The sequence below is a fragment of the Salvelinus fontinalis genome, chromosome 17, assembly GCF_029448725.1.
Source record: "Salvelinus fontinalis isolate EN_2023a chromosome 17, ASM2944872v1, whole genome shotgun sequence".
Classification (NCBI taxonomy): Eukaryota; Metazoa; Chordata; class Actinopteri; order Salmoniformes; family Salmonidae; genus Salvelinus; species Salvelinus fontinalis.
The window spans coordinates 20,400,697-20,428,008 of record NC_074681.1 but is presented as its reverse complement, the minus strand read 5'-3'; the positions used below and the strand labels follow the sequence as shown (position 1 = coordinate 20,428,008).

General features: G+C 47.5%; 1 protein-coding gene across 5 annotated transcripts in view; it reads right to left on the bottom strand.

The window, feature by feature from the left end:
- Positions 1–27,312, bottom strand: part of LOC129813934 (receptor-type tyrosine-protein phosphatase S-like) — a 120,600-nt gene that overhangs the window by 55,340 nt on the left and 37,948 nt on the right. For all 5 annotated transcript variants that reach the window (XM_055866581.1, XM_055866579.1, XM_055866578.1 and 2 more), the window contains exon 6: positions 24,402–24,590. In XM_055866581.1, coding sequence (XP_055722556.1) covers positions 24,402–24,590 — 189 coding nt within the window. The remainder of the gene's footprint in view (positions 1–24,401; positions 24,591–27,312) is intronic.

Genomic DNA, 27,312 nt, shown 5'->3' with positions numbered 1-27,312 from the left:
TATGCAAGACTGAACGCACACACACACCTTATCAGAAACAGTTGTTTGACATGGAGCCAGCAGAGGGACCACAACGGCAGGGGATTACACCCATCTACCGCACAGCAGGGAAATGAAACAAAACACACACACACACGGCGGCTTTCAGACTCCCCCTGGCTTATAGCAGTGTGATAGAAAAGCGTACTACAGAACATGACAAAAGCAGAGTGTGGATTTGGTAGGGGGGTATTTCTGTATAAGACCTGTGACAGTGTATCAGTGTATAGAGACAGAGATAACAATGATCACACTGAGTCACTGAGACAGCTGTAGATATGCAGCTCAACACAACTCAAGAGGGACAACATATCAAATGCATCCTTTTTTGGTTGCCAGTGGAGCTTGTTGCTATGAACATGTCTAACGAATGTACCAGTCCCTGTTTCAAGAGTCTGTCTGGCGTAAGTGGGAGCCTGCTATGTTTGCAAGTATGTTTGTCCCTCAGGAGTCTACAGACAAAGATACATACTCTGAGTATAAAAAACATTAAGAACACCTGCACTTTCCATGACATAGACTGAACTGGTGAATCCAGGTGAAAGCTATGATCGTTTATTGATGTCACTTGTTAAATCCACTTCAATTAGTGTAGATGAAGGGTAGGAGACGGGTTAAAGAAGGATTTTTAAGCCTTGAGACAATTGAGACATGGCTTGTGTATGTGTGCCATTCAGAGGATGAATGGGCAAGACAAAATATTTAAGTGCCTTTGAACAGGGTATGTGCCAGGCGCACTGGTTTGTGTGAAGAACTGCAACACTGCTGGGTTTTTCCCGCTCAACAGTTTCCTGTGTGTGTCAAGAATGGTCCACTACCCACAGGACATGCAGCCAACTTGACACAACTGTGGGACGTATTGGAGTCAACATGGGCCAGCATCCCTGTGGAACGATTTTGACACTGTGCACAGTCCATGCCACAACAAATTGAGTCTGGTCTGAAGGCAAAAGGGTGAGGGGTGCAACTCAAAAGGTGTTCTTAATATGGTGTAGAGAGAAAAAGAGAGACTGAGCAGGGAAGGTGAGATTGATCCAGGCGCTGTATTTAATGAGAGACATGCCCAAACTAGACTGTAGTTTACGTAATGAGAGTGGGCTGTGTGTGTTTATGTGTGTATGGTGTGTGTGTGAGAGACACGGACGGACGGACGGACGGACGGACGGACGGGAGGGAGGGAGGGAGGGAGGGAGGGAGGGAGATTCATTCACAGGAGTATGGTATCTGCTCCTGGACAACAACTTCTCTACAGAGGCTGAAGTTACAGCAATACTCTGGGAGCTATGGGAAGTTGTCTTGTTAGGGTGCGTGTGTGTGTTTATTGAGTCATCTCTGTCTCCACTGCAGCTGACATCTCTTTGCTTATCTCTTCTGCAGACACATGAAAGGCAAAAGAGGCAGAACCCCCCCGCCCCCATCCCCTCTCTGTCTCTTTCCCTCGCTCTCCTTTCCCCGTGGAACAGTGCAGAGCTAGGCGCAAAACAAGAATAACGTATCTGTGCAACAAGCAAGCACTGTTTTATAAGTGAAGGGGGAGGGAAAGAGAGAGAGGGAGAGGGGGGGGAGGGGGAGAGTAGAGAGAGAGAGGAAGGAGGTAGAGGAGAGAGAGAGAGAGAGGAGGGTAGAGCGAGAGAGGGGAGAGAGAGGAGGGTAGAGAGAGGAGGGTAGAGAGAGAGAGGAAGATATGAGAGTAGAGAGAGAGGGGTAAAGAGAGAGGGGGAGGGAGGAGGCTAGAGAGAGAGGGATGGAAGTCAGTGGGTAGAGAGAGGGAGGATGAGAGAGAGAGGGGGGGTAGAGAGAGAGATGGAGGGAGGGTAGAAAGACAGAGGGAGAAGAGGGAGAGAGAGAGAGAGGGAGGGAGGATGAGAGAGAGAGACAGAGGGTGGTATAGAGAGAGACAGGGGGAGGGAGGAGGATGGAAGGTAGAGAGAGAGAGAGGGAGGTAGGAGTGGTGTAGCGAGGGAGAGAGTTCCAAATTGAGCAGCAGGAGCTTTTGAAAAAAAATTGCTTCTCCAAATATTGCCATTTACATGTTTTTTAGAGTGAGGTACATTGGGAAAAACAAAAGAAAACTGCAAGACTGAATGGGAGACAAAACAAGCAACACATTTAGAAGATCGGGCTTGTGAAAAAGTATCTATTTTTATAAAATTGTGCAGTTAGCTTAGCTAGCTGGATTGTTTACCAGTTGCTAAGCAGTTGCTAGGGACTCTCCTAAAATAAGCTAGCTAGCCATACAAAAAAATAGCAAGTTAACAACACAGTAGAAAGACAAAAAAGGACAGAAGACAAAGGACATCAAAGTAAAACAGTTCTCTAAAGACACCAGTGACAATAATATAAGAAACAAGCTGTTTTGGAAAAGGTAGGCTTATATTACAACATTGTAGCCAACATCACCAGCAATTCTATGGAAATTGTTTACCCACCAGACATCCAGATGGAGAACGCTAGGTTTGATGATGGGACAGAACCATGAATGCCTGTTTGCAGATCTTACCAGTTGCAAAACAAGAGCAAATGTAATATTTAATATCAAAGGAGAGCAAATATGGAAAAGGGTTATTTGCAACCATTTACCTTTCTCAAAAAAGAGAGGCATCAGCCAAGGATGTCAGATCAGCATTTTTGAAGAAGCTGACCATAGCAACACATATCAAACAGTCAACTTCTACAATAATGGAACTGTATTCATACAAGGCAATGATTCAAGCCTTCAGGCTTTAGAGAATGTGTTTACTACCCTAAAAGTAGAAGCTGAACTCATCTCAGAAACTGAGGAAAAAGTAAAGGAGGGAGATGCTGGAGAAAAGCAGGCCCCAACACCTCAACAGCTTCTGTGACCCAGCAAGAAGCCCTCAGTGTCCCTCTAGCTACCTAACCTGCAGCAGACAGTACCAATAACATTTCTACAACACCAAGAACACCTGCTATGCAACATTTCCACAACACCCTCTCTTTAGTTGAAGCAGACGTCATAGAACTCAGAGAGAACAAGCTTCAAGAGGATGACACTGTCCAGAAACTAAGAGCATCTACTGCTAAATTAGAAAGAAGTATTGACCAACTGAGTCAGACAAATGATGATCTCAGAGACCATCTGAGCACAACAAGAGAGGAGCTAGTGCAGAGAGAGGTACATTGACACCCTCAACTAGCAGCTAGTCATTATGTCCTCTGCATCTAGAGAACATGTCCACCAGCTTGGTACAACACAGGCAGAACCTGAGACCAACAAAACCAGCATGGCTGCTCCAGCCCAGGTCAACCTCCCAGTCTGCTCCACCCAGACACTCACCCACAACTGCAATCCTTATCGATTCAAAAGGGAAGTTCTTGGTCCAGGAAAGATGATTCCCTAGACACCAGGTGTATAAGTTCTGGTGTCCTACAACTGAGAGTGCAATGCAGCTACTCAGTCAGACCAGGATTGACACTCCTGACTACATCATCAACCACACTGACACAAACGACCTTCGCGCCGAAGGTGAAAATGTATCTGGGGCAGTGAGAACACTGTGGGCACAGGCTATGTTCCCAACAACCAATATAGTTGTGTCCAACCTCTTACCAAGAAAATACTTCCCAGGGCAGTTGATCAACAAAATAAATCAACAGATGACTGCCGGCTGTGCCTCACTGTTCAACGTCAGAATGGCTCACCATCCCACTCTGACATGCAAACACTTATACGACAATGTACACCTTGATCAGGTCAGTGTCAGAACATTTGCTAAGGACCTAAAGGATGCAACACTTGGCAGGGACCCACACACCCATCACCCCAGCAGCAGCGCCCCCCCCCCCCACCCCCACTTTCTGAAACAACAGTACCTCCACCATCCCCAGGAGAGTAAAGTCAGACACGGCTTATTACAGCACAGCTCTACAAGACCGGGCCCATACACAGCATTACAAGACCCGGCCCATCACAACACAGCACTACTAGACCCGGCCCATCACAACACAACACTACTAGACCCGGCCCATCACTACACATCACAACTAGACCCGGCCCATCACTACACATCACTACTAGACCCGGCCCATCACAACACATCACTACTAGACCCGGCCCATCACAACACAGCTCTACTAGACCCGGCCCATCACAACACAGCTCTACTAGACCCGGCCCATCACTACACATCACTACTAGACCCGGCCCATCACAACACATCACTACTAGACCCGGCCCATCACAACACATCACTACTAGACCCGGCCCATCATAACACAGCTCTACTAGACCCGGCCCATCACAACACAGCTCTACTAGACCCGGCCCATCACTACACAACACTACTAGACCCGGCCCATCACTACACATCACTACTAGACCCGGCCCATCACAACACATCACTACTAGACCCGGCCCATCACAACACAGCTCTACTAGACCCGGCCCATCACAACACAGCACTACTAGACCCGGCCCATCACAACACAACACTACTAGACCCGGCCCATCACAACACATCACTACTAGACCCGGCCCATCACAACACAGCTCTACTAGACCCGGCCCATCACAACACAGCTCTACTAGACCCGGCCCATCACAACACAGCACTACTAGACCCGGCCCATCACAACACAACACTACTAGACCCGGCCCATCACAACACATCACTACTAGACCCGGCCCATCACAACACAACACTACTAGACCCGGCCCATCACAACACATCACTACGAGACCCGGCCCATCACAACACATCACTACGAGACCCGGCCCATCACTACACAGCTCTACTAGACCCGTCCCATCACTACACATCACTACTAGACCCTTCCCATCACAACACATCACTACTAGACCCGGCCCATCACAACACAACACTACTAGACCCGGCCCATCACAACACAACACTACTAGACCCGGCCCATCACAACACATCACTACTAGACCCGGCCCATCACAACACAACACTACTAGACCCGGCCCATCACTACACAGCTCTACTAGACCCGGCCCATCACTACACATCACTACTAGACCCGTCCCATCACAACACAACACTACTAGACCCGTCCCATCACAACACAGCTCTACTAGACCCGGCCCATCACTACACAGCTCTACTAGACCCGGCCCATCACTACACGGCACTACTAGACCCGGCCCATCACAACACAACACTACTAGACCCGGCCCATCACAACACAGCTCTACTAGACCCACACACCCATCACAACACAGCTCTACTAGACCCGGCCCATCACAACACAGCTCTACTAGACCCGGCCCATCACAACACAGCTCTACTAGACCCGGCCCATCACAACACAGCTCTACTAGACCCGGCCCATCACAACACATCACTACTAGACCCGGCCCATCACAACACAGCTCTACTAGACCCGGCCCATCACAACACAGCTCTACTAGACCCGGCCCATCACAACACAGCTCTACTAGACCCGGCCCATCACAACACAGCTCTACTAGACCCGGCCCATCACAACACAGCTCTACTAGACCCGGCCCATCACAACACAGCTCTACTAGACCCGGCCCATCACAACACAGCTCTACTAGACCCGGCCCATCACAACACAGCTCTACTAGACCCGGCCCATCACAACACATCACTACTAGACCCGGCCCATCACAACACAACACTACTAGACCCGGCCCATCACAACACAGCTCTACTAGACCCCGCCCATCACAACACATCACTACTAGACCCGGCCCATCACAACACAGCTCTACTAGACCCGGCCCATCACTACACAGCTCTACTAGACCCGGCCCATCACAACACAGCTCTACTAGACCCGGCCCATCACAACACAGCTCTACTAGACCCGGCCCATCACTACACAGCTCTACTAGACCCGGCCCATCACAACACAGCTCTACTAGACCCGGCCCATCACAACACAGCTCTACTAGACCCGGCCCATCACAACACAGCTCTACTAGACCCGGCCCATCACAACACAGCTCTACTAGACCCGGCCCATCACAACACAGCTCTACTAGACCCGGCCCATCACAACACAGCTCTACTAGACCCGGCCCATCACAACACAGCTCTACTAGACCCGGCCAGCACTACTAGACCCGGCCCATCACTACACAGCTCTACTAGACCCGGCCCATCACAACATAGCTCTACTAGACCCGGCCCATCACAACACAGCTCTACTAGACCCGGCCCATCACAACACAGCACTACTAGACCCGGCCCATCACAACACAGCTCTACTAGACCACCCCATCACAACACAGCTCTACTAGACCCGGCCCATCACAACACAGCACTACTAGACCCGGCCCATCACTACACAGCTCTACTAGACCCGGCCCATCACAACACAGCTCTACTAGACCCGGCCCATCACAACACAGCTCTACTAGACCCGGCCCATCACAACACAGCACTACTAGACCCGGCCCATCACAACACAGCTCTACTAGACCCGTCCCATCACAACACAGCTCTACTAGACCCGGCCCATCACTACACAGCTCTACTAGACCCGGCCCATCACTACACGGCACTACTAGACCCGGCCCATCACAACACAACACTACTAGACCCGGCCCATCACAACACAGCTCTACTAGACCCACACACCCATCACAACACAGCTCTACTAGACCCGGCCCATCACAACACAGCTCTACTAGACCCGGCCCATCACAACACAGCTCTACTAGACCCGGCCCATCACAACACAGCTCTACTAGACCCGGCCCATCACAACACATCACTACTAGACCCGGCCCATCACAACACAGCTCTACTAGACCCGGCCCATCACAACACAGCTCTACTAGACCCGGCCCATCACAACACAGCTCTACTAGACCCGGCCCATCACAACACAGCTCTACTAGACCCGGCCCATCACAACACAGCTCTACTAGACCCGGCCCATCACAACACAGCTCTACTAGACCCGGCCCATCACAACACAGCTCTACTAGACCCGGCCCATCACAACACAGCTCTACTAGACCCGGCCCATCACAACACATCACTACTATACCCGGCCCATCACAACACAACACTACTAGACCCGGCCCATCACAACACAGCTCTACTAGACCCGGCCCATCACAACACATCACTACTAGACCCGGCCCATCACAACACAGCTCTACTAGACCCGGCCCATCACAACACAGCTCTACTAGACCCGGCCCATCACTACACAGCTCTACTAGACCCGGCCCATCACAACACAGCTCTACTAGACCCGGCCCATCACAACACAGCTCTACTAGACCCGGCCCATCACTACACAGCTCTACTAGACCCGGCCCATCACAACACAGCTCTACTAGACCCGGCCCATCACAACACAGCTCTACTAGACCCGGCCCATCACAACACAGCTCTACTAGACCCGGCCCATCACAACACAGCTCTACTAGACCCGGCCCATCACAACACAGCTCTACTAGACCCGGCCCATCACAACACAGCTCTACTAGACCCGGCCCATCACAACACAGCTCTACTAGACCCGGCCCATCACAACACAGCACTACTAGACCCGGCCCATCACTACACAGCTCTACTAGACCCGGCCCATCACAACACAGCTCTACTAGACCCGGCCCATCACAACACAGCTCTACTAGACCCGGCCTATCACAACACAGCACTACTAGACCCGGCTCATCACAACACAGCTCTACTAGACCCGGCCCATCACAACACAGCTCTACTAGACCCGGCCCATCACAACACAGCACTACTAGACCCGGCCCATCACTACACAGCTCTACTAGACCCGGCCCATCACAACACAGCTCTACTAGACCCGGCCCATCACAACACAGCTCTACTAGACCCGGCCCATCACAACACAGCACTACTAGACCCGGCCCATCACAACACAGCTCTACTAGACCCGGCCCATCACAACACAGCTCTACTAGACCCGGCCCATCACAACACAGCACTACTAGACCCGGCCCATCACAACACAGCTCTACTAGACCCGGCCCATCACAACACAGCTCTACTAGACCCGGCCCATCACAACACAGCTCTACTAGACCCGGCCCATCACAACACAGCTCTACTAGACCCGGCCCATCACAACACAGCACTACTAGACCCGGCCCATCACTACACAGCTCTACTAGACCCGGCCCATCACAACACAGCTCTACTAGACCCGGCCCATCACAACACAGCTCTACTAGACCCGGCCCATCACAACACAGCACTACTAGACCCGGCCCATCACAACACAGCTCTGCTAGACCCGGCCCATCACAACACAGCACTACTAGACCCGGCCCATCACAACACAGCTCTACTAGACCCGTCCCATCACAACACAGCTCTACTAGACCCGGCCCATCACTGCACAGCTCTACTAGACCCGGCCCATCACTACACGGCACTACTAGACCCGGCCCATCACAACACAACACTACTAGACCCGGCCCATCACAACACAGCTCTACTAGAGCCACACACCCATCACAACACAGCTCTACTAGACCCGGCCCATCACAACACAGCTCTACTAGACCCGGCCCATCACAACACAGCTCTACTAGACCCGGCCCATCACAACACAGCTCTACTAGACCCGGCCCATCACAACACATCACTACTAGACCCGGCCCATCACAACACAGCTCTACTAGACCCGGCCCATCACAACACAGCTCTACTAGACCCGGCCCATCACAACACAGCTCTACTAGACCCGGCCCATCACAACACAGCTCTACTAGACCCGGCCCATCACAACACAGCTCTACTAGACCCGGCCCATCACAACACAGCTCTACTAGACCCGGCCCATCACAACACAGCTCTACTAGACCCGGCCCATCACAACACAGCTCTACTAGACCCGGCCCATCACAACACATCACTACTAGACCCGGCCCATCACAACACAACACTACTAGACCCGGCCCATCACAACACAGCTCTACTAGACCCGGCCCATCACAACACATCACTACTAGACCCGGCCCATCACAACACAGCTCTACTAGACCCGGCCCATCACAACACAGCTCTACTAGACCCGGCCCATCACTACACAGCTCTACTAGACCCGGCCCATCACAACACAGCTCTACTAGACCCGGCCCATCACAACACAGCTCTACTAGACCCGGCCCATCACTACACAGCTCTACTAGACCCGGCCCATCACAACACAGCTCTACTAGACCCGGCCCATCACAACACAGCTCTACTAGACCCGGCCCATCACAACACAGCTCTACTAGACCCGGCCCATCACAACAAAGCTCTACTAGACCCGGCCCATCACAACACAGCTCTACTAGACCCGGCCCATCACAACACAGCTCTACTAGACCCGGCCCATCACAACACAGCTCTACTAGACCCGGCCCATCACAACACAGCACTACTAGACCCGGCCCATCACTACACAGCTCTACTAGACCCGGCCCATCACAACACAGCTCTACTAGACCCGGCCCATCACAACACAGCTCTACTAGACCCGGCCCATCACAACACAGCACTACTAGACCCGGCCCATCACAACACAGCTCTACTAGACCCGGCCCATCACAACACAGCTCTACTAGACCCGGCCCATCACAACACAGCACTACTAGACCCGGCCCATCACTACACAGCTCTACTAGACCCGGCCCATCACAACACAGCTCTACTAGACCCGGCCCATCACAACACAGCTCTACTAGACCCGGCCCATCACAACACAGCACTACTAGACCCGGCCCATCACAACACAGCTCTCCTAGACCCGGCCCATCACAACACAGCTCTACTAGACCCGGCCCATCACAACACAGCACTACTAGACCCGGCCCATCACAACACAGCTCTACTAGACCCGGCCCATCACAACACAGCTCTACTAGACCCGGCCCATCACAACACAGCTCTACTAGACCCGGCCCATCACAACACAGCTCTACTAGACCCGGCCCATCACAACACAGCACTACTAGACCCGGCCCATCACTACACAGCTCTACTAGACCCGGCCCATCACAACACAGCTCTACTAGACCCGGCCCATCACAACACAGCTCTACTAGACCCGGCCCATCACAACACAGCACTACTAGACCCGGCCCATCACAACACAGCTCTACTAGACCCGGCCCATCACAACACAGCTCTACTAGACCCGGCCCATCACAACACAGCACTACTAGACCCGGCCCATCACTACACAGCTCTACTAGACCCGGCCCATCACAACACAGCTCTACTAGACCCGGCCCATCACAACACAGCTCTACTAGACCCGGCCCATCACAACACAGCACTACTAGACCCGGCCCATCACAACACAGCTCTACTAGACCCGGCCCATCACAACACAGCTCTACTAGACCCGGCCCATCACAACACAGCACTACTAGACCCGGCCCATCACAACACAGCTCTACTAGACCCGGCCCATCACAACACAGCTCTACTAGACCCGGCCCATCACTACACAGCTCTACTAGACCCGGCCCATCACAACACAGCTCTACTAGACCCGGCCCATCACAACACAGCTCTACTAGACCCGGCCCATCACAACACAGCTCTACTAGACCCGGCCCATCACAACACAGCTCTACTAGACCCGGCCCATCACAACACAGCTCTACTAGACCCGGCCCATCACTACACAGCACTACGTTTAGATCTTCTGTATCTTGTGCATTTGACAAATAAACATCTAAACATAGATTTTATTTGATATAGTGTGTGTTTACCAGAGACGGTCAGTTGAAGAAAAACATGACCTGCACCAAAGTTGATCAAATTTCAAAGCAGAAATACTTTCCTGTTGTTCCTCAATTTTCTAGCTCTGAGTCTTCGCTTTAATCCAATGTAAAAAAACACCATTTCAGATTCCGCTACATAGGACCGAATTGAGCCGAATCGGGGTGGTCGGTCACATATATAGATATATGTTTATATTCCGGTCTCTGACATTGCTCGTCCTGATATTTCTTAATTCCTTTCGTAATTTGTGTGTATTATTTTGTATTGTCAGGTAATATTGCACTGTTGGAGTTAGAAACACAAGCATTTCGCTGCACCTGCGATTATATCTGCAAAACATGTGTACGTGACCAATAACATTTGATTTGATAAAAAAAATACTGTAGTAAAAGAAAACTGTAGTATATACTATAGTAATAGTATATACTATATGTAGTGTTTTGCAGAGTGTAGTATATTGTACTAATTACAAGGTAGGTAGGACTGTAGGTAGGTAGGACTGTGTTCTGAACGTATAACCCGTAGGTAGGTAGGACTGTGTTCTGAACGTATAACCCGTAGGTAGGTAGGACTGTGTTCTGAACATATAACCCGTAGGTAGGTAGGACTGTGTTCTGAACGTATAACCCGTAGGTAGGTAGAACTGTGTTCTGAACGTATAACCTGTAGGTAGGTAGCACTGTGTTCTGAACGTATAACCCGTATGTAGGTAGGTCTGTGTTCTGAACGTATAACCTGTAGGTAGGTAGGACTGTGTTCTGAACGTATAACCCGTAGGTAGGTAGGACTGTGTTCTGAACGTATAACCCGTAGGTAGGTAGGACTGTGTTCTGAACATATAACCCGTAGGTAGGTAGGACTGTGTTCTGAACGTATAACCCGTAGGTAGGTAGAACTGTGTTCTGAACGTATAACCTGTAGGTAGGTAGCACTGTGTTCTGAACGTATAACCCGTATGTAGGTAGGTCTGTGTTCTGAACGTATAACCTGTAGGTAGGTAGCACTGTGTTCTGAACGTATAACCTGTATGTAGGTAGGACTGTGTTCTGAACATATAACCCGTAGGTAGATAGGACTGTGTTCTGAACGTATAACCCGTAGGTAGGTAGGACTGTGTTCTGAACATATAACTCGTAGGTAGGTAGGACTGTGTTCTGAACGTATAACCCGTAGGTAGGTAGGTCTGTGTTCTGAACGTATAACCCGTAGGTAGATAGGACTGTGCTCTGAACGTATAACCCGTAGGTAGATAGGACTGTGTTCTGAACGTATAATCCGTAGGTAGGTAGGACTGTGTTCTGAACGTATAACCCGTAGGTAGGTAGGACTGTGTTCTGAACGTATAATCCGTAGGTAGGTAGGACTGTGTTCTGAACGTATAACCCGTAGGTAGGTAGGACTGTGTTCTGAACGTATAACCCGTAGGTAGGTAGGACTGTGTTCTGAACGTATAACCCGTAGGTAGGTAGGACTGTGTTCTGAACGTATAACCCGTAGGTAGGTAGCACTGTGTTCTGAACGTATAACCTGTATGTAGGTAGGACTGTGTTCTGAACGTATAACCTGTATGTAGGTAGGACTGTGTTCTGAACGTATAACCTGTAGGTAGGTAGGACTGTGTTCTGAACGTATAACCTGTAGGTAGGTAGGACTGTGTTCTGAACGTATAACCTGTAGGTAGGTAGCACTGTGTTCTGAACGTATAACCCGTAGGTAGGTAGGACTGTGTTCTGAACGTATAACCTGTAGGTAGGTAGGACTGTGTTCTGAACGTATAACCCGTAGGTAGGTAGGACTGTGTTCTGAACGTATAACCTGTAGGTAGGTAGGTCTGTGTTCTGAACGTATAACCTGTAGGTAGGTAGGACTGTGTTCTGAACGTATAACCTGTATGTAGGTAGGACTGTGTTCTGAACGTATAACCCGTAGGTAGGTAGGACTGTGTTCTGAACGTATAACCTGTATGTAGGTAGGACTGTGTTCTGAACGTATAACCTGTATGTAGGTAGGACTGTGTTCTGAACGTATAACCTGTAGGTAGGTAGGACTGTGTTCTGAACGTATAATCTGTAGGTAGGTAGGACTGTGTTCTGAACGTATAACCTGTAGGTAGGTAGGTCTGTTTTCTGAACGTATAACCTGTAGGTAGGTAGGACTGTGTTCTGAACGTATAACCTGTATGTAGGTAGGTCTGTGTTCTGAACGTATAACCTGTATGTAGGTAGGTCTGTGTTCTGAACGTATAATCTGTAGGTAGGTAGGACTGTGTTCTGAACGTATAATCTGTATGGAACACAATATATGGTCATGTAGGTTTCTCACTTGGCTGGTACAAACTGGGATATGGGGGACGGAATGGGCAGAGTATATGCAAATTAAATACTGTAGTATTTATTATAGTTAAAAAAGTGTAGTGTTGGGGCCTCCCGAGTGGTGCTTCGGTCTAAGCGATAGCATATATCGTGTCAGCTTGCATGCATTCGGCCCGCCACAGGAATTGCTAGAGCGTGTCACTACAGATCCTGGTTCATGCATGTTGACACGGTCGCCAGGTGTATGGTGTTTCCTCCGACACATTGGTGCAGCTGGCTTCTGGGTTAAGCGAGCATTGTGTCAAGAAGCAGTGTGGGGTCCTGCTCTAGACCTTTCCCTCTCCCGAGTCTGTATGGGAGTTGCAGCGATGGGACAAGACTGTAACTACCAATTGTATATCATGAAATTGGGGTAAAAAAAAAAGTGTTGTGTTTTTGCAGTCTGTAGTGTTTTTGCGGACAATAATGTAGTATTTACTACAGTGCTTTTTTTTCTGATAATACTATAGTGTTTACTATAGTATTCTACAACATTCTATAGTAAGTACTACACTTGATCGAAGGATACTACAGTGTGTAGTATAGTATTCTACAGTATACTAGAATTTACTACAGAATTCTTTAGTAAGTACTGTACTATTCTATAGTAAACTGTAGTCTTGTTTCATGTGGGGAAGGTAAAGAAAGGGAGGGAGGTAGAGAGAGTACCCTACAGCATTAAAACACACTCTCCTTGAGACAACACATGAAACACAGACACACACGCTCATAGACGCAGACAAACACAGATGGATACACACACACACACACACACACACACACACACACACACACACACACACACACACACACACACACACACACACACACACACACACACACACACACACACACACACACACACACACACACACACACACACACACACACAAAATTCAAGTTGTTGACAATGGTGAGGAATGTAGGAAACCAGGGTGGGGAAAACAGGAAAATCAGCCACTCAGACAGTTGTGAATGACTTACTGGCCCTGAATGAGATTGCTTGGTTCAAAGACCTGCTCCTGATCTAGTGGGGGGTGGAGTCCAGATTTTTTGGAGTTGATCATGTGCTTTTAGTGTGTGTGTGTGTGTGTGTGTGTGTGTGTGTGTGTGTGTGTGTGTGTGTGTGTGTGTGTGTGTGTGTGTGTGTGTGTGTGTGTGTGTGTGTGTGTGTGTGTGTGTGTGTGTGTGTGTGTGTGTCCACCCAAAGTTGAATAGGAGAGATGTCAGTCCATCATCACTAACCCAAGGGATAGTTAACCCAAATCCAACATTTGTCGGGCAATTTCACATGTCAAACGTGGTATAATGTTAAACTTTGTCCATATTGCACACCATATGTTGTGTGAATCCCAAGTTATACATTAGGGGTAATTCTGCAAGCCTCAATCCCTATTTAATGAGGAGGATTGGCCTACAGAATTCTCCTAATGCATATGGCTGGAAGGATCTACACAACAGATGGCTGTAGAAAATAGACGCCACTTTTGAAGACTATGACTCTTGGACCATATGCATCACTATACCCCTTTCAGGGAGATGATGGATGGATGTGTGTGTGTGTGTGTGTGTGTGTGTGTGTGTGTGTGTGTGTGTGTGTGTGTGTGTGTGTGTGTGTGTGTGTGTGTGTGTGTGTGTGTGTGTGTGTGTGTGTGTGTGTGTGTGTGTGTGTTTGCGTATGTGGAGACACTCTGAGCCTAGCAAGGAGAGGGACCAGCTGGACAGAAAGGAACTGTAGAGGTACTCACTCAGTATTTTAAAGGACATTTAATGCAGTGGTCCTCAAACTTGTTTCCCTTGTGACCATCCAAATAAACAAAATCATGTTTCTAGTCACAGCCCAGTCCTTAACTGTGACCTATAACCAAAAAGGAACTTGAGGTGGGACACCAATTAGTCCTGAACCACCATTTGGGGAACACTGCTTTAATGCTGACTGACTGTGGTGTTATGGACATAGCCTAAGGGTTTGGGCATGGCTAGGGTAAGAGTAATACTTACCAAAAGCTGTTGAAGATTATAGAGAGGAACAGAAAGAAAACAAATCAGTAGTTTTGTTTAGATACAGTATGCATGGATACAGTATGCATGGATACAGTATGCATGGAGCACGTTCTCCATGTGGCTTTACACTCCCATCCTGTTGTTTGTGTGGTGTGTCCCATCAGGGACATTCAAGCTCATTCTAATGTGTTCCTTATATCAAGAGTATTGGATTAGGGTTTATTTGTCATTTTGAATTGTTCACGTACTGTATGTTTCTGTGTATATGTTCATACTGTAGTAAATGTACCTTTTAATCCCTGTCATGTGTTTACATTTCTGTTTTTGGCATGAATTAATTATTATGTGATATAAGAATTATTCAAACCACATAATCCACTTGTAGATGAAAATACAAGACAAACACAAAACCTCAGGATGGAAAGAGAGAAATATGACAGAGAGACGGACACGTCAGAACACACAGTACTGAGCCTGACTCAAAGATGTTAGGACAAGGGAACTCATAAAATGTGAATGTAACTCAAGAGTCTTTTTGTTGTTCTGTCACCCTCCTATCTCTGATGGATTCTGAGTCAGACATGCCCAGACAATAAGCCTGGGCCCATAACCACAAAGCATCTTAGACTAGGAGTGCTGATCAAGGATCAGTGTAGCCTTTTTGATCGTAATTAATACCAATTTATGGACAGATCCTAGAGCAGAATTCCAACTCTGAGACACTTTGTGGATACGGGCTCAGCTCTCTCCAGACACATAGAAGAAACAAACTACCTTGAACTGGAAGAGGGCATCAAGGAGTGAGCTATGAACATTAGTTCAGATCTACAGCTTGTGCTGTAGGCTACACAGCTAACCTAGAAGTCCATCGAGAGTTGTTCTCTCTCTCTCTCTCAGTGCATGCTGGGAGTGTTTTGTAGTTGAGAGGTTGTGTGGAGGGCTCTGTCCTTACTTATTTTCTTGATTCTTTCCTTGGTCTTTTCTTAAAATGTTTATTTTCTATGGTGGAGGGTTAACACACAGTTAGTTTGAATGTGTTGCTGCTGATTTCTCCTCTTTTAACTCCTTCGACTAGGGATGATCAAATCCAGAAAGAGCTGAACTTTGGTAAGTTTGCTAGCGGTTTTCTGGCCCCGACTAGAAAGAAAGAGCAGGTGGTCAGGATGGAAGATGGAGATGAGGAGGAGGAAGGTGAGTCTGAGGAAGAGGATGATGAGGAGGCTTTCTTTTCAAACTCCTCCTCAATGGGTCCAGAGCTGACAGCCAGTCAGGCAGAGGGGTCAAAGTACACGGTGAGGGAACTGTCAAGGTTCCTGAACGAGACTAAAGGGAAAAAGGTTCATCTTGAAGCTTTTTTTTGCGATACGGGAAAGTTTGTAAGATCAGTAAAACATGCTATGAAAAATGAGTGGCATGGTGTCCTCTCACCCAGGAAACGTTTTAGGTTGAGGAAGTGGGTCACAACAGTGCGTAAGGGTCTACCTTCATACACTGTTTACTACTTAGATTAATGTTTTTTTTCTGGAAAGAGGAGTCTGTTGGGTGAATATGTAAAACAAAAAAAAGTACAGCGGCTCTGGTGGAAAGGGGTAAGTGTGCTGAGCCATAGAACAAATGTTAGGGCAGGGGAGGCAGTCCTTTTTGCCACTGGGTCTGGCTGTACAAATGTGTTCCTCAAAGGAGGTGTGTGAAGACTGCTTGTAGTAAGAGCAGAAATCAACAACTGGGGTTTTGTCCTTATAAATATGCATGCCACTAACACAGGGAGGGAGAGGGGGTGTTTGTTTGGGTGTCTTAGACAGCAACTCTCACAGGTAGCGCCTGAGGAGATGCCGGTGGTCGTCGGGGACTGGAACTGTACGATGGATTTAACGAAAGACAGAAATGGGGAGGAGCCTCATTCAGGCTCAGTGGAGCTGTTAAGGGACATCATTAATCAGTTTGACCTTGTGGATGTTTGGAGAACTAGACATCCCAACCCATGTCAGTATACATGGGTGAAGGTCTTTGGGGCTAGGGTGAGTGCAGCCTGACTCGATCGGTTTTACATGTCCAGGAATCAGAGCAATAGGCTGTTGGGTGCTACCATTCTCCCGGTGGGTTTTTCAGATCACCACATAACCATGGCTCGGCTGTCTATTTCACCAGGACCTCGGCAGGCATCCTATTGGAAGTTTAATGAAAAGCTCTTACAAGTTGCCACTTTTTGCTCAGGTTTACAGACTTTTTGGGAAAGGTGGTGGCAGCGAAGAGAGGAATATGAGTCTCTGAGTCAATGGTGGGATGTGGGAAAAGTCAAAATTCTGCTTTTCTGTCAACAGTATACAGCTCTCTCATCCTCAGAGGCTAGAATAGTATTGTGGGGAACTCGAGCGTAGTATCAGTGTGAATTGAAGGTAGAGCTGGTGGGGCAAGGCAATGTAGGCCTCCAGGCTAATTTAGTTTTTTCCAGGTTAAAGCAAAGGGAGCACTTGTAAGAGCTAGGTTCTCCATGCTCAAGGAGATGGATGCTCCCACCTCCTTCTTCTTTGGTGTGTAAAGACAGAGCGTAAGAAAAGGTATGCAATGTCTACGGCTGTCTGATGGGCGGGTGACCTCTGTGGTGGGGGAGATGCAGGAGTGGACTGTGGAGTTTTATACTGAGTTGTTTAGGGCAGAACTGTGTGATCCTATGTGTACTCAAGTTTGTTTGCAGAATTCCCTAAGCTGTCTCTGGCACAGAGGGATGAAATGGACATTCCCCTGTTGTCCCGTGAACTGGCAGAGGCCATAATCCAGATGTCCCCTGGCCATGCACCGGGGGTCGATGGACTCCCAGTGGAGTTTTATTTAAAAAAATCTAATTGCTCTGGACTTCTGTTGCGTGTTGCGTGAGTGCGTCGGGGTAGGATAGTTGCCAATATGCTGCCGTCGGGCAGTTCTGACTCTCCTGCCCAAAAAAGAGGACTACATGAACTTAAGAACTGGAGGCCTGTGGCATTGCTCTGTGCGGACTACAGGATATTTGCCAAGGTCCTCGCTAACAGACAGAAATCCCATCTGGACTCTATAGTACACAAGAACCAGACATGTTGTGTACCGGGATGCTCAATCACGGACAACATGTTCTTATTCAGGAACATGTTGGACTTGTCGAGAGGTTCTAATGTGAACTTTGGACATGTCTCTTTCGACCAAGAGAAGGCTTTTGATAGAGTGGACCATGAGTATCTGTTAAATGTGATGTCGGTGTTTAGGTTTGGGGAAATGTTTTTGGCCTATGTGAAGATGTTGTATAGTGGGGCGTCATGTATGGTCAAGGCGGGGTGGGGTTCTCAGTAGGCCAGTCTGGGTGAGGCGGGGCATCAGACAAGGATGCCCTCAATCGGGGCAGTTATATACACTAGCCATTGAGCCTGTTTTGGGCCTCATACACAGGAGACTGCAGGGAGTGTGCTGGACAGGCATGGGTGTGTTGACAGGCATACGAGTGTCAGCGTATGCAGATTAAATTTCTGTGATGGTCAGGGATGGGCAGTATATGCAGGCACTAGAGACTAGTTTGAAGTTGTACGAGGGAGCTTCGTTAGCTAAGGTGAACTAGGGCAAGAGCAAAGCTCTGTTATGTGGGGCATGGATGGATATGGCTCCTTCCAGGGTGTTTGCAGTGGGGTTGTGAAGGGCTTAACATGTTAGGGGTGTACCTGGGCTCAGAGAAGTGGGTAAGGAAGAACTGGGTGGGGCTGTCACAGGCAGTGGTATCAAGACTGGCCAGGTGGAGGTGGCTCTTGTCCCAAGTGCATATAGAGGGAAGGTGCTGATAATGAACAATCTGGCGGCATCTTCCCTGTGGCATAAACTGGCTGTCCTCAACCCCTCCGCAAGCTGGTGGATTTCTTCTGGTCGGGCCATCACTGGTTGAGGTTGTCCGTACACAAATTTATTTACACAAATTTATTTAACTAGGCAAGTCTGTAAATAAGAATTTGTTCTTAACTATGACGGCCTACCAAAAGGCAAAAGGCCTCCTGCGGGGATGGGTGCCTGGGATTAAAATAAAAAAATAAATACAACATAAATATAAGACAAAACACATATCACAACAATTTTGACAACACTACATGGAGAGAGACCTAAGACAACAACATAGCAAGGCAGCAACACATGACAACACAGCATGGGAGCAACACAACATAACAACATGGTAGAAACACAACATGGTAGCAGCACAAAACATGGTACAAACATTATTGGGCACAGACAACAACACAAAGGGAAAGAAGGTAGAGGCAACAATACATCAAGGCAAAGCAGCCACAACTGTCAGTAAGAGTGTCCATGATTGAGTCTTTGAATGAAGAGATTTAGATAAAACTAAACTAAAACAAACCACATGACCTTTGTTTTGGAAGTGTTCAGAACAAGGTTAAGGGTAGAGAAAGCTTGTTGGACACTAAGAAAGCTTTGTTGTAGAGCATTTAACACAAAATCCGGGGAAGGGCCAGCTGAGTATAAGACTGTATCATCTGCATATAAATGGATGAGAGAGCTTGCTATTGCCTGAGCTATGTTGTTGATGTAAATTGAAAAGAGCGTGGGGCCTAGTATCGAGCCTTGGGGCACTCCCTTGGTGACAGGCAGTGACTGAGACAGCAGATTTTCTGACTTTATACACTGCACTCTTTGAGAGAGGTAGTTAGCAAACCAGCCCAAAGACCTCCCAGAGACACCAATACTCCTTAGTCAACACACAAGAATAGAATTGTCTACTGTATCAAAAGCCTTGGCCAAGTCAATAAAAATAGCAGCACAATATTGCTTAGAATCAAGGGCAATGGTGACATCATTGAGCACCTTTAAGGTTGCAGTGACATCCATAACCTGAGCGGAGACCAGATTGCATACCAGAGAGAATACTATAGACATCAAGAAAGTCAGTCAGTTGATTATTGACAAGTTTTTCCAACACGTTTGATAAACAGGGCAAAATAGAAATAGGCCAATAACAGTTAGCATCAGCTTGATCTCCCCCTTTAAATAAAGGACAAACTGTGGCTGCCGTCCAAGCAATGGGAACCTCCCCAGAAAGGAGAGACAGGTTAATGAGGTCGGAGATAGTCTTGGAGATGATAGCGGCAGCAACCTTAAAGAAGAAAGGGTCTAAACCATCTGACCCAGATACTTTTTTGGTGTCAAGTTAAAGGAGCTCCTTTAGCACCTCGGACTCAGTGACTGGCTGCAGGGAGAAACTTTGTAGCGGGGCAGTGGAAAAAGATGGAGAAGCATCGGGGATAGTCGCATTAGAAGGGGTGGGAGATGAGGAAATGTTGGACGTTCAAGGAGGCATGGCTGAGTCAAATAGGAATCCTGACCTAATGAAGTGGTGATTAAAGAGCTCAGCCATGTGCTTCTTGTCAGTAACAACCACATCATCAACATTAAGGGACATGGGCAGCTGTGAGGAGGAGGGTTTATTCTCCAGGTCTTTAACCGTTTTCCAGTACTTCTTGGGGTTAGACCCACAAAGAGAGAACTGCTCCTTAAAGTAACTAACTTTGTCTTTCCGGATAGCCTGAGTGCACTTATTCCTCATTTGCCTGAATGATAGCCAGTCAGCTTGAGTATGCGTATGTCGAGCCTTTCGCCAAATACAATTCTTGAGTGGTGGAGTAACTCTGCAAGATCACGGTCGAACCAGGGGCTGAACCTGTTTTTATTCTCATTTTCTTTATGGGGGCGTGTTTGCTAACAATACCACTGAAAATATCAAAAAAGAAGGTCCAAGCGTCTTCGACAGAGGGGATCAAGCTGCTTCTATACCATTTTACAGAGGCCAGTTCATGAAGGAAGGCTTACTCATTAAATGTTTTAGTAAGCGTCTATGACAAATCAGGACAGGTCGTTTTACTGAGCAGCCATTACGGACGCAAGGTGTAAAAACTGTGCTCACTAAGGTCATTACAGAAAACACAGACTGATACCAGACTGATACCGATCAGGATTATTTGTGTGGATATTGAGGAGAGTAGCCTTTTCTGGGTGTTTGGAGTCATACCGTGTGGGATTGGTAACAATCTGAGAAAGATTTAGGGAGTCCCATTGCTTTAGGACTTGGTGTAAGGACAAATTCAGACTTAGTGTAAGGGGCCAGGAGAGAGCTTAGGGCAGGTAGGGTACAGGCTGGTGCTGATGGAGGACGATAGCACCCAGAAACAGTCAAATAACTATTTGAAAGTTTAATGCTTAAAACCAGCAAATCAAATAGTTTGGGGACAGACTTGGTGGAGACAACCGAGCACTGAAGGTGACCCTTGGTAAAGATTGCCACTCCCCCACCTTTGGAAGATGTGTCTTTCCGAAAAAGGTTCTAACCAGAAAGGTTAACATCAGTATTCAAAACACTCTTCCTTAACCATGTCTCAGTAATGACCAACACATCTGGATTGGAGCTGTGAACCCACACTTTCAATTGATCCATTTTAGGTTATAAGCTTCTAGTGTTAACGTGCAGAAAACCCAGGCTTTTACGAGAGCAAAATCAGTGAAGCAGATTTTAGAGCACAAGTCAAAATTGGGGCTAGCAACAGTAGATGGGCCAGGGTGTACATGCACGTTTCCAGATATCATCAGCATTAATACAAATCAAGGCACAGCATAGGACAGGGAGAGCTCTGCAGTGTTGATTTATGACATCTGAATGTGCATCAGATGGCAACAAGATCATATTGTACAGCAATTTCATCAGGTAACATGAATACAAAGCTGGCGAGAGGTGGTTAGAATAGGATGGGAGGCCAAAAGTCCGTGTAACCAATAGAGAGTCAGAGTTCCGAGTGTGGGAACAAACATAGTCTGTCCCACAGTTGGGTAAAGGAAGGAGGACAGGGACTGGTTGAACTGTAGAGCAGGGTGGCTGCATTCTAACTAAAGGCGGTGCAGAGACTGCTGTATCATACTGATGTCGGCTAGAGGGAACCAGCACGCGTGCTGCTGAGGAGAGCTGGCGGATTAGCATTGGACCGGAAGCTATTCCTCATGAGGCTGAAGAGGCTGAGTACAGCAGGTCTCTCTGATTTTTACTCTGCAGGGTGCTGAGGGCCAGGCAGCTGCTAAGGCCCACACTAGAAGGGTGTGTGGAGCCTGGGCTGTGGGTGTGGGAGGCGCCTACGTTCCACAACCCAGCCATCCTTTAGAGAACGGTTCAGTCGGCCACCCTGCGGAAGCGGCTGATTGCAACGGGTTTACTAACGCTGCGTGACCTGCGGCTGCTGGGGGAGAAGGGGTGGGAAACCCCGGAAGTCCTGGCACAACAAACAGGAATAACATATCTTAGGCTGCTGGAGAGATTCCTGGAGGAGGTCCAGGAGGCACTGTCTGAGCCGGTAAGGGGGGTGTTTGAGCGGCCAAAGGGGGAGGGGCCACCAATGTTTCCGCCACTGTAGGTGACGGCAGAGACTGGGGACGGCATAGACTGGGGACTCGGGACTTGTTCGATTTTAAAACTCCGAGCCTGTGGGAGTTTGAGGAGGTGGGAGGTGAAGCCCTCTACAACCTCTGCATTAACCTCTTGACGATAGGGGTCAGATTTATTTTTATTTTTTAAAATAACGTTCCCAAGGTAAATGGACTATTTCTCAGGTCCAGATCGCAGAATATGCATATCATTTACAGATTAGGATAGAAAACACTCCAAAGTTTCCAAAACTGTCCAAATATTGTCTGTGAGTAAAACAAAACTGATTTTGCAGGCGAAAACCTGAGAAAATCTAACCCGGAAGTGATTTTTTAAATCTGTGTTTCATTGCCCGTCTTTCTTCCATTTAAAAGGGTATCAACCAGATTCCTTTTCCAGTGGCTTCCTCAGGCTGTGACCAGGCTTTAGACATAGTTTCAGGCTTTTATTTTGAAAAATGAGCGAGATTTTTCAAAACTAGTCAGGTGTCCTTTGATTAGTTCCTGCGCGCGAGAGGGGTAGCTCTCCATTTTCTTTCTCTCTTTTATTGAATAAGTTACGGTCCGGTTGAAATATTATTGATTATGTATGTTAAAAACAACCTGAGGATTGATTATAAAAAACATTAGACATGTTTCTACGAACATTACGGATACTTTTTGGAATTTTCATTGAATGGAACGAGGCTGTGGTTTTCTGAACATAACGCACAACCCAAATGGCGTTTTTTTGTTATAAAAGTAATATTTATCGAACAAAAAGAACATTTATTGTCTAACTGGGAGTCTCGTGAGTGCAAACTTCCAAAGATTATCAAAGGTAAGCAATTCATTTGACACCTGACTTTCGTGACCATGCTAATTTGGGGCTAGCTGTTCAAGCATTGATTGATACACTCACAAAAGCTTGGATTGCTTTCGCTGTAAAGCATATTTTCAAAATCTGACACGATAGGTGGATTAACAACAAGCTAAGCTGTCTTTTGGTATATTTCACTTGTGATTGCATGATTATAAATATTTTTTGTAATATTTTTGAATCTGATACGTTTGGGAATTCAGGACCAGAACGAGGCTGTGGTTTTCTGAACATAACGCGCAACCCAAATGGCGTTTTGTTGTTATAAAACTAATATTTATCGAACAAAAATAACATTTATTGTGTAACTGGGAGTCTCGTGAGTGCAAACATCCGAAGATTATCAAAGGTAAGCGATTCATTTAATTGCTCTTCTGACTTTCGTGACCATGCTAATTTGGGGCTAGCGGTTGGGGGTGGGGATGGGTCTTACTGTTGGAATGTCTGTGTGAGAGGTTGGGGGTGGGTCTTACTGTTGGAATGTCTGTGTGAGAGGTTGGGAGTGGGTCTTACTGTTGGAATGTCTGTGTGAGAGGTTGGGGGTGGGTCTTACTGTTGGAATGTCTGTGTGAGAGGTTGGGGGTGGGTCTTACTGTTGGAATGTCTGTGTGAGAGGTTGAGGTGGGTCTTACTGTTGGAATGTCTGTGTGAGAGGTTGAGGTGGGTCTATTATATAATGGGATGATCTCAGTGCGCCTTTGGGTAGAATTTGATTTCCATAAAATGATAAAAAGTATGGAGATGTTTCAGGAGATATGGTGTGTCGGAGAGTGCCGTCTGTACAGCTGGGGAAGATATACGGTTGTAGAAGTGGTGAGGTTTTGGTTATTGTGATGTGTGGTGTTGTTTTGTGTCGTGGGGTAGAGGGCAAAGTAAGTATGCAGTACAGAGGATATTTGTTTTTTAAAGGGAGGGGGGGGGCGCGGGGTGGTGAGGTTTTAATGAAATGAGGATATATCATTAAAGAAACACAAGAACTCCCATTTGTCTTACCTGAGCGCAGCTGTTTAATACGTCCCTGGCTGGAGCTGGGCTCTATAGGGAGGAAGTCTTTGAACCAGGAGATCTCTGGGTCAGGGATGCCACTGGCAGCACACAGCATGGTGGTCGTCCTGGTCCTCTCTACCACCTTCAGCTGAGGACCCATGTCAATGCTGGGGAAACCAAACGGCAACAGGTCCTCTGGAGGAGGGAGGGTGGGGGGGGGTTGTTATTAGTTGTTATTCAAGGAGTTTTTCATTGTAAAGAATTTCCATTTGTCTCTGAAGACAGTTCCACAGAAAATGTGATTTAGAATGTCTGTTGTCATGGAATGTTTGATGTTTGGTGCCAACGTGGAGTATAGATGTCCTGTTGGTTCAATGCTAGAAAAGTCATCCTTGTAAGTGTTGCATGCCATTTACTCTCTCCATAACATCTGGAGTCCACTCTCACACACCACACCTAGGGTCTAGGGTGGCTAGACTCCCAATAGCACTTCAAACTACAATTCCTGTTGATTCATCGTTTGTCTTCGCTAGCCTAGCTGGCCAGCGGTCACTAGATTAGGTCAACCGTGTTAGCAAACAAACAAGTGATCCAGTAAGCCTTCCTTCAGTCAATAAGCCTGGGGACTAGCCAGCTCATTGTGTTAACACAGTACAGTAGCTAATACATCTTCTGCCAGGCTCCAACATGGCCTGTCCAACATGGCCTGTTGACACACATATTCCTCAGTTGGCCAAGGTCATATACATCCTACAGTAAAATGTACTGTTAGTCCCATTGGAAAAAAAAGTGTCTACTAAGTGGCATATATCTTGACTTATTACATTCAGACTTTTACAGACAGTGGGCTATCCCGTCCTCCCCTCTTTTCCCATAGGCCTGGTAATAGTGTCAGCTCCATGATGAAGACAGAGAGCGGGGTCCCTGAGATGAAGATAGTCAGGTGTAACTGTGAGGTGAACTGATATCCTCTGTGTTCTTCCGTATCGTGTTGTCATAGTACCTATGCACAGGGTTTCTCCTCAGATACAACTGACTCAATTAGGCAGTGAGATAGCAGGGAGGGGCATGGCACAGGGCGTAGTAACGACTTGTTAGCTGGCTAATTGTTAAAGTGTACAAACGGTTAGAAGGAAGGAAGTCCAACTGCGTTGGGGCTTCATGTTATGTGTGTTTATACTATACTACCAGGGAATGGGGAGAAATACATCCAAAAAATGTACACAGATACCTGTACAGACACAGCGCGTACACACACACACACACACACACATTTTCTCTGGTGAATTGGCTTCAGCTTCTCTCTGACTGTGGTCCAGATGGCCAGCCACATAATCATCTGTCTATCAGTCCTCCCTCCTCCTTTCTCTCCCCCACCTGACACCCCTCTCCTCCACATGCGTGCACACAATTACACGAACGCACACACCCGAGCATACAATTACATGAACGCACACACCCGAGCATACAATTACATGAACGCACACACACGCGCATACAATTACACGAACGCACACACACACACAAACTGGGTACTGTACCATTTTCCGTTCCCTCCTGGGATAGAACATTTGTCACCATGACTAATTGAGTGTCAATTAGATCGAAACCCACTGAACTGGACTCAGTTCTATCATATACGCAACATAGTTTCTAACTAATGTTTCTAACAAATGTAACTATGGGCAAAATAAGAATGAAAACTCTTCCTGTGTAGTTGTTATTTCTTACCGCCATGGTTCACCCTGCCACCCAGTCAGTAGTGTGACTGGCTGTAACATCTGTCTTCCGTTTCAGTACAGAGAGTGGGGAGGGGAGGGGAGGGGAGGGGAGAACTGACTCCTCAGAGCGCCTGTCAGATAAGATCCACTCAGGAGGAAAGAAGACGAGGAGTCAAAAATAGTAAGATGCAGAGAGGAGAACATGGCAGGTGGGAGGTAAGAGAGGGGGAAGGGAGGACCAGGTGTGGGAGGAGAGGGGGTGGAAGATGAGGAAAAGAAAGAAGACGAGACTCAAGGAAATAGACTCAGTAAATATAATGTCCAGGTCAGAACCCTTGACTGGGTTCTGATCACATCCTGGCCAGCTGTCCAGAGGACACCCATCAGTGTGTGTTGGGGGGGGGGGGGGGGGGGGGGGGAATCCAAAATGAGCCCCAACTGATCAATGTTAATGACCTGGTTGAATGGCTGGTTGATGCCAGCGATACCTCCATCGACAGGAGGGAGAAAGAGAAAGGAGAGAGAGAGAGAGAGAGAGAGAAAGAGGCTCACAGAGGTCGAGGGAAAGGGAGAGAAAGAGACAGAGAGAGAGATGGAGATAGAGAAAGATACAATTATTTTAAGTGGTGTAGGGGGTAAAACATATGACATAATTAAATCAATACGTGCAGCTTCAAAACTGGCAAGAAAATAACATAATTATTTAACCAGGAACGGGGCCTTTGCCAGGGTTGCAATCTGAGCCCGACGCTCTTCAATATTTACATTAATTGGCCACTGTTCTTGAAAAATCCTCAGCCCCTGGTGTTAGTCTCCACAATTCAGAAGTTAAATGCCTGCTGTTCGCAGATGACCTGTGCCTGCGGTCACACCCAGCACATGGCCTACATCAGAGCCTAGGCCTGCTAGAGCAGTATTTCCAGACCTGGACTCTCGCAGTAAAAATATACAATACTTTTCCAGAGAAGATCCAGATCTCAGGGAATTAGACCAAAGTTCTCAATTGGTACAAAATACAGAATATATAGTAATGCACACACTATAATTACTTAGGTTTAGAGATAAACTCAACTGGACACCTACATGTGGCTGAGAGAACTGAGAAAGCATGCAGGGCATTCTACATCATTAAAAATCTCATTCAAATTGAAATACCTATTAAAATGTGGCTAAAGCTAATTGAATGTCTCATTGAA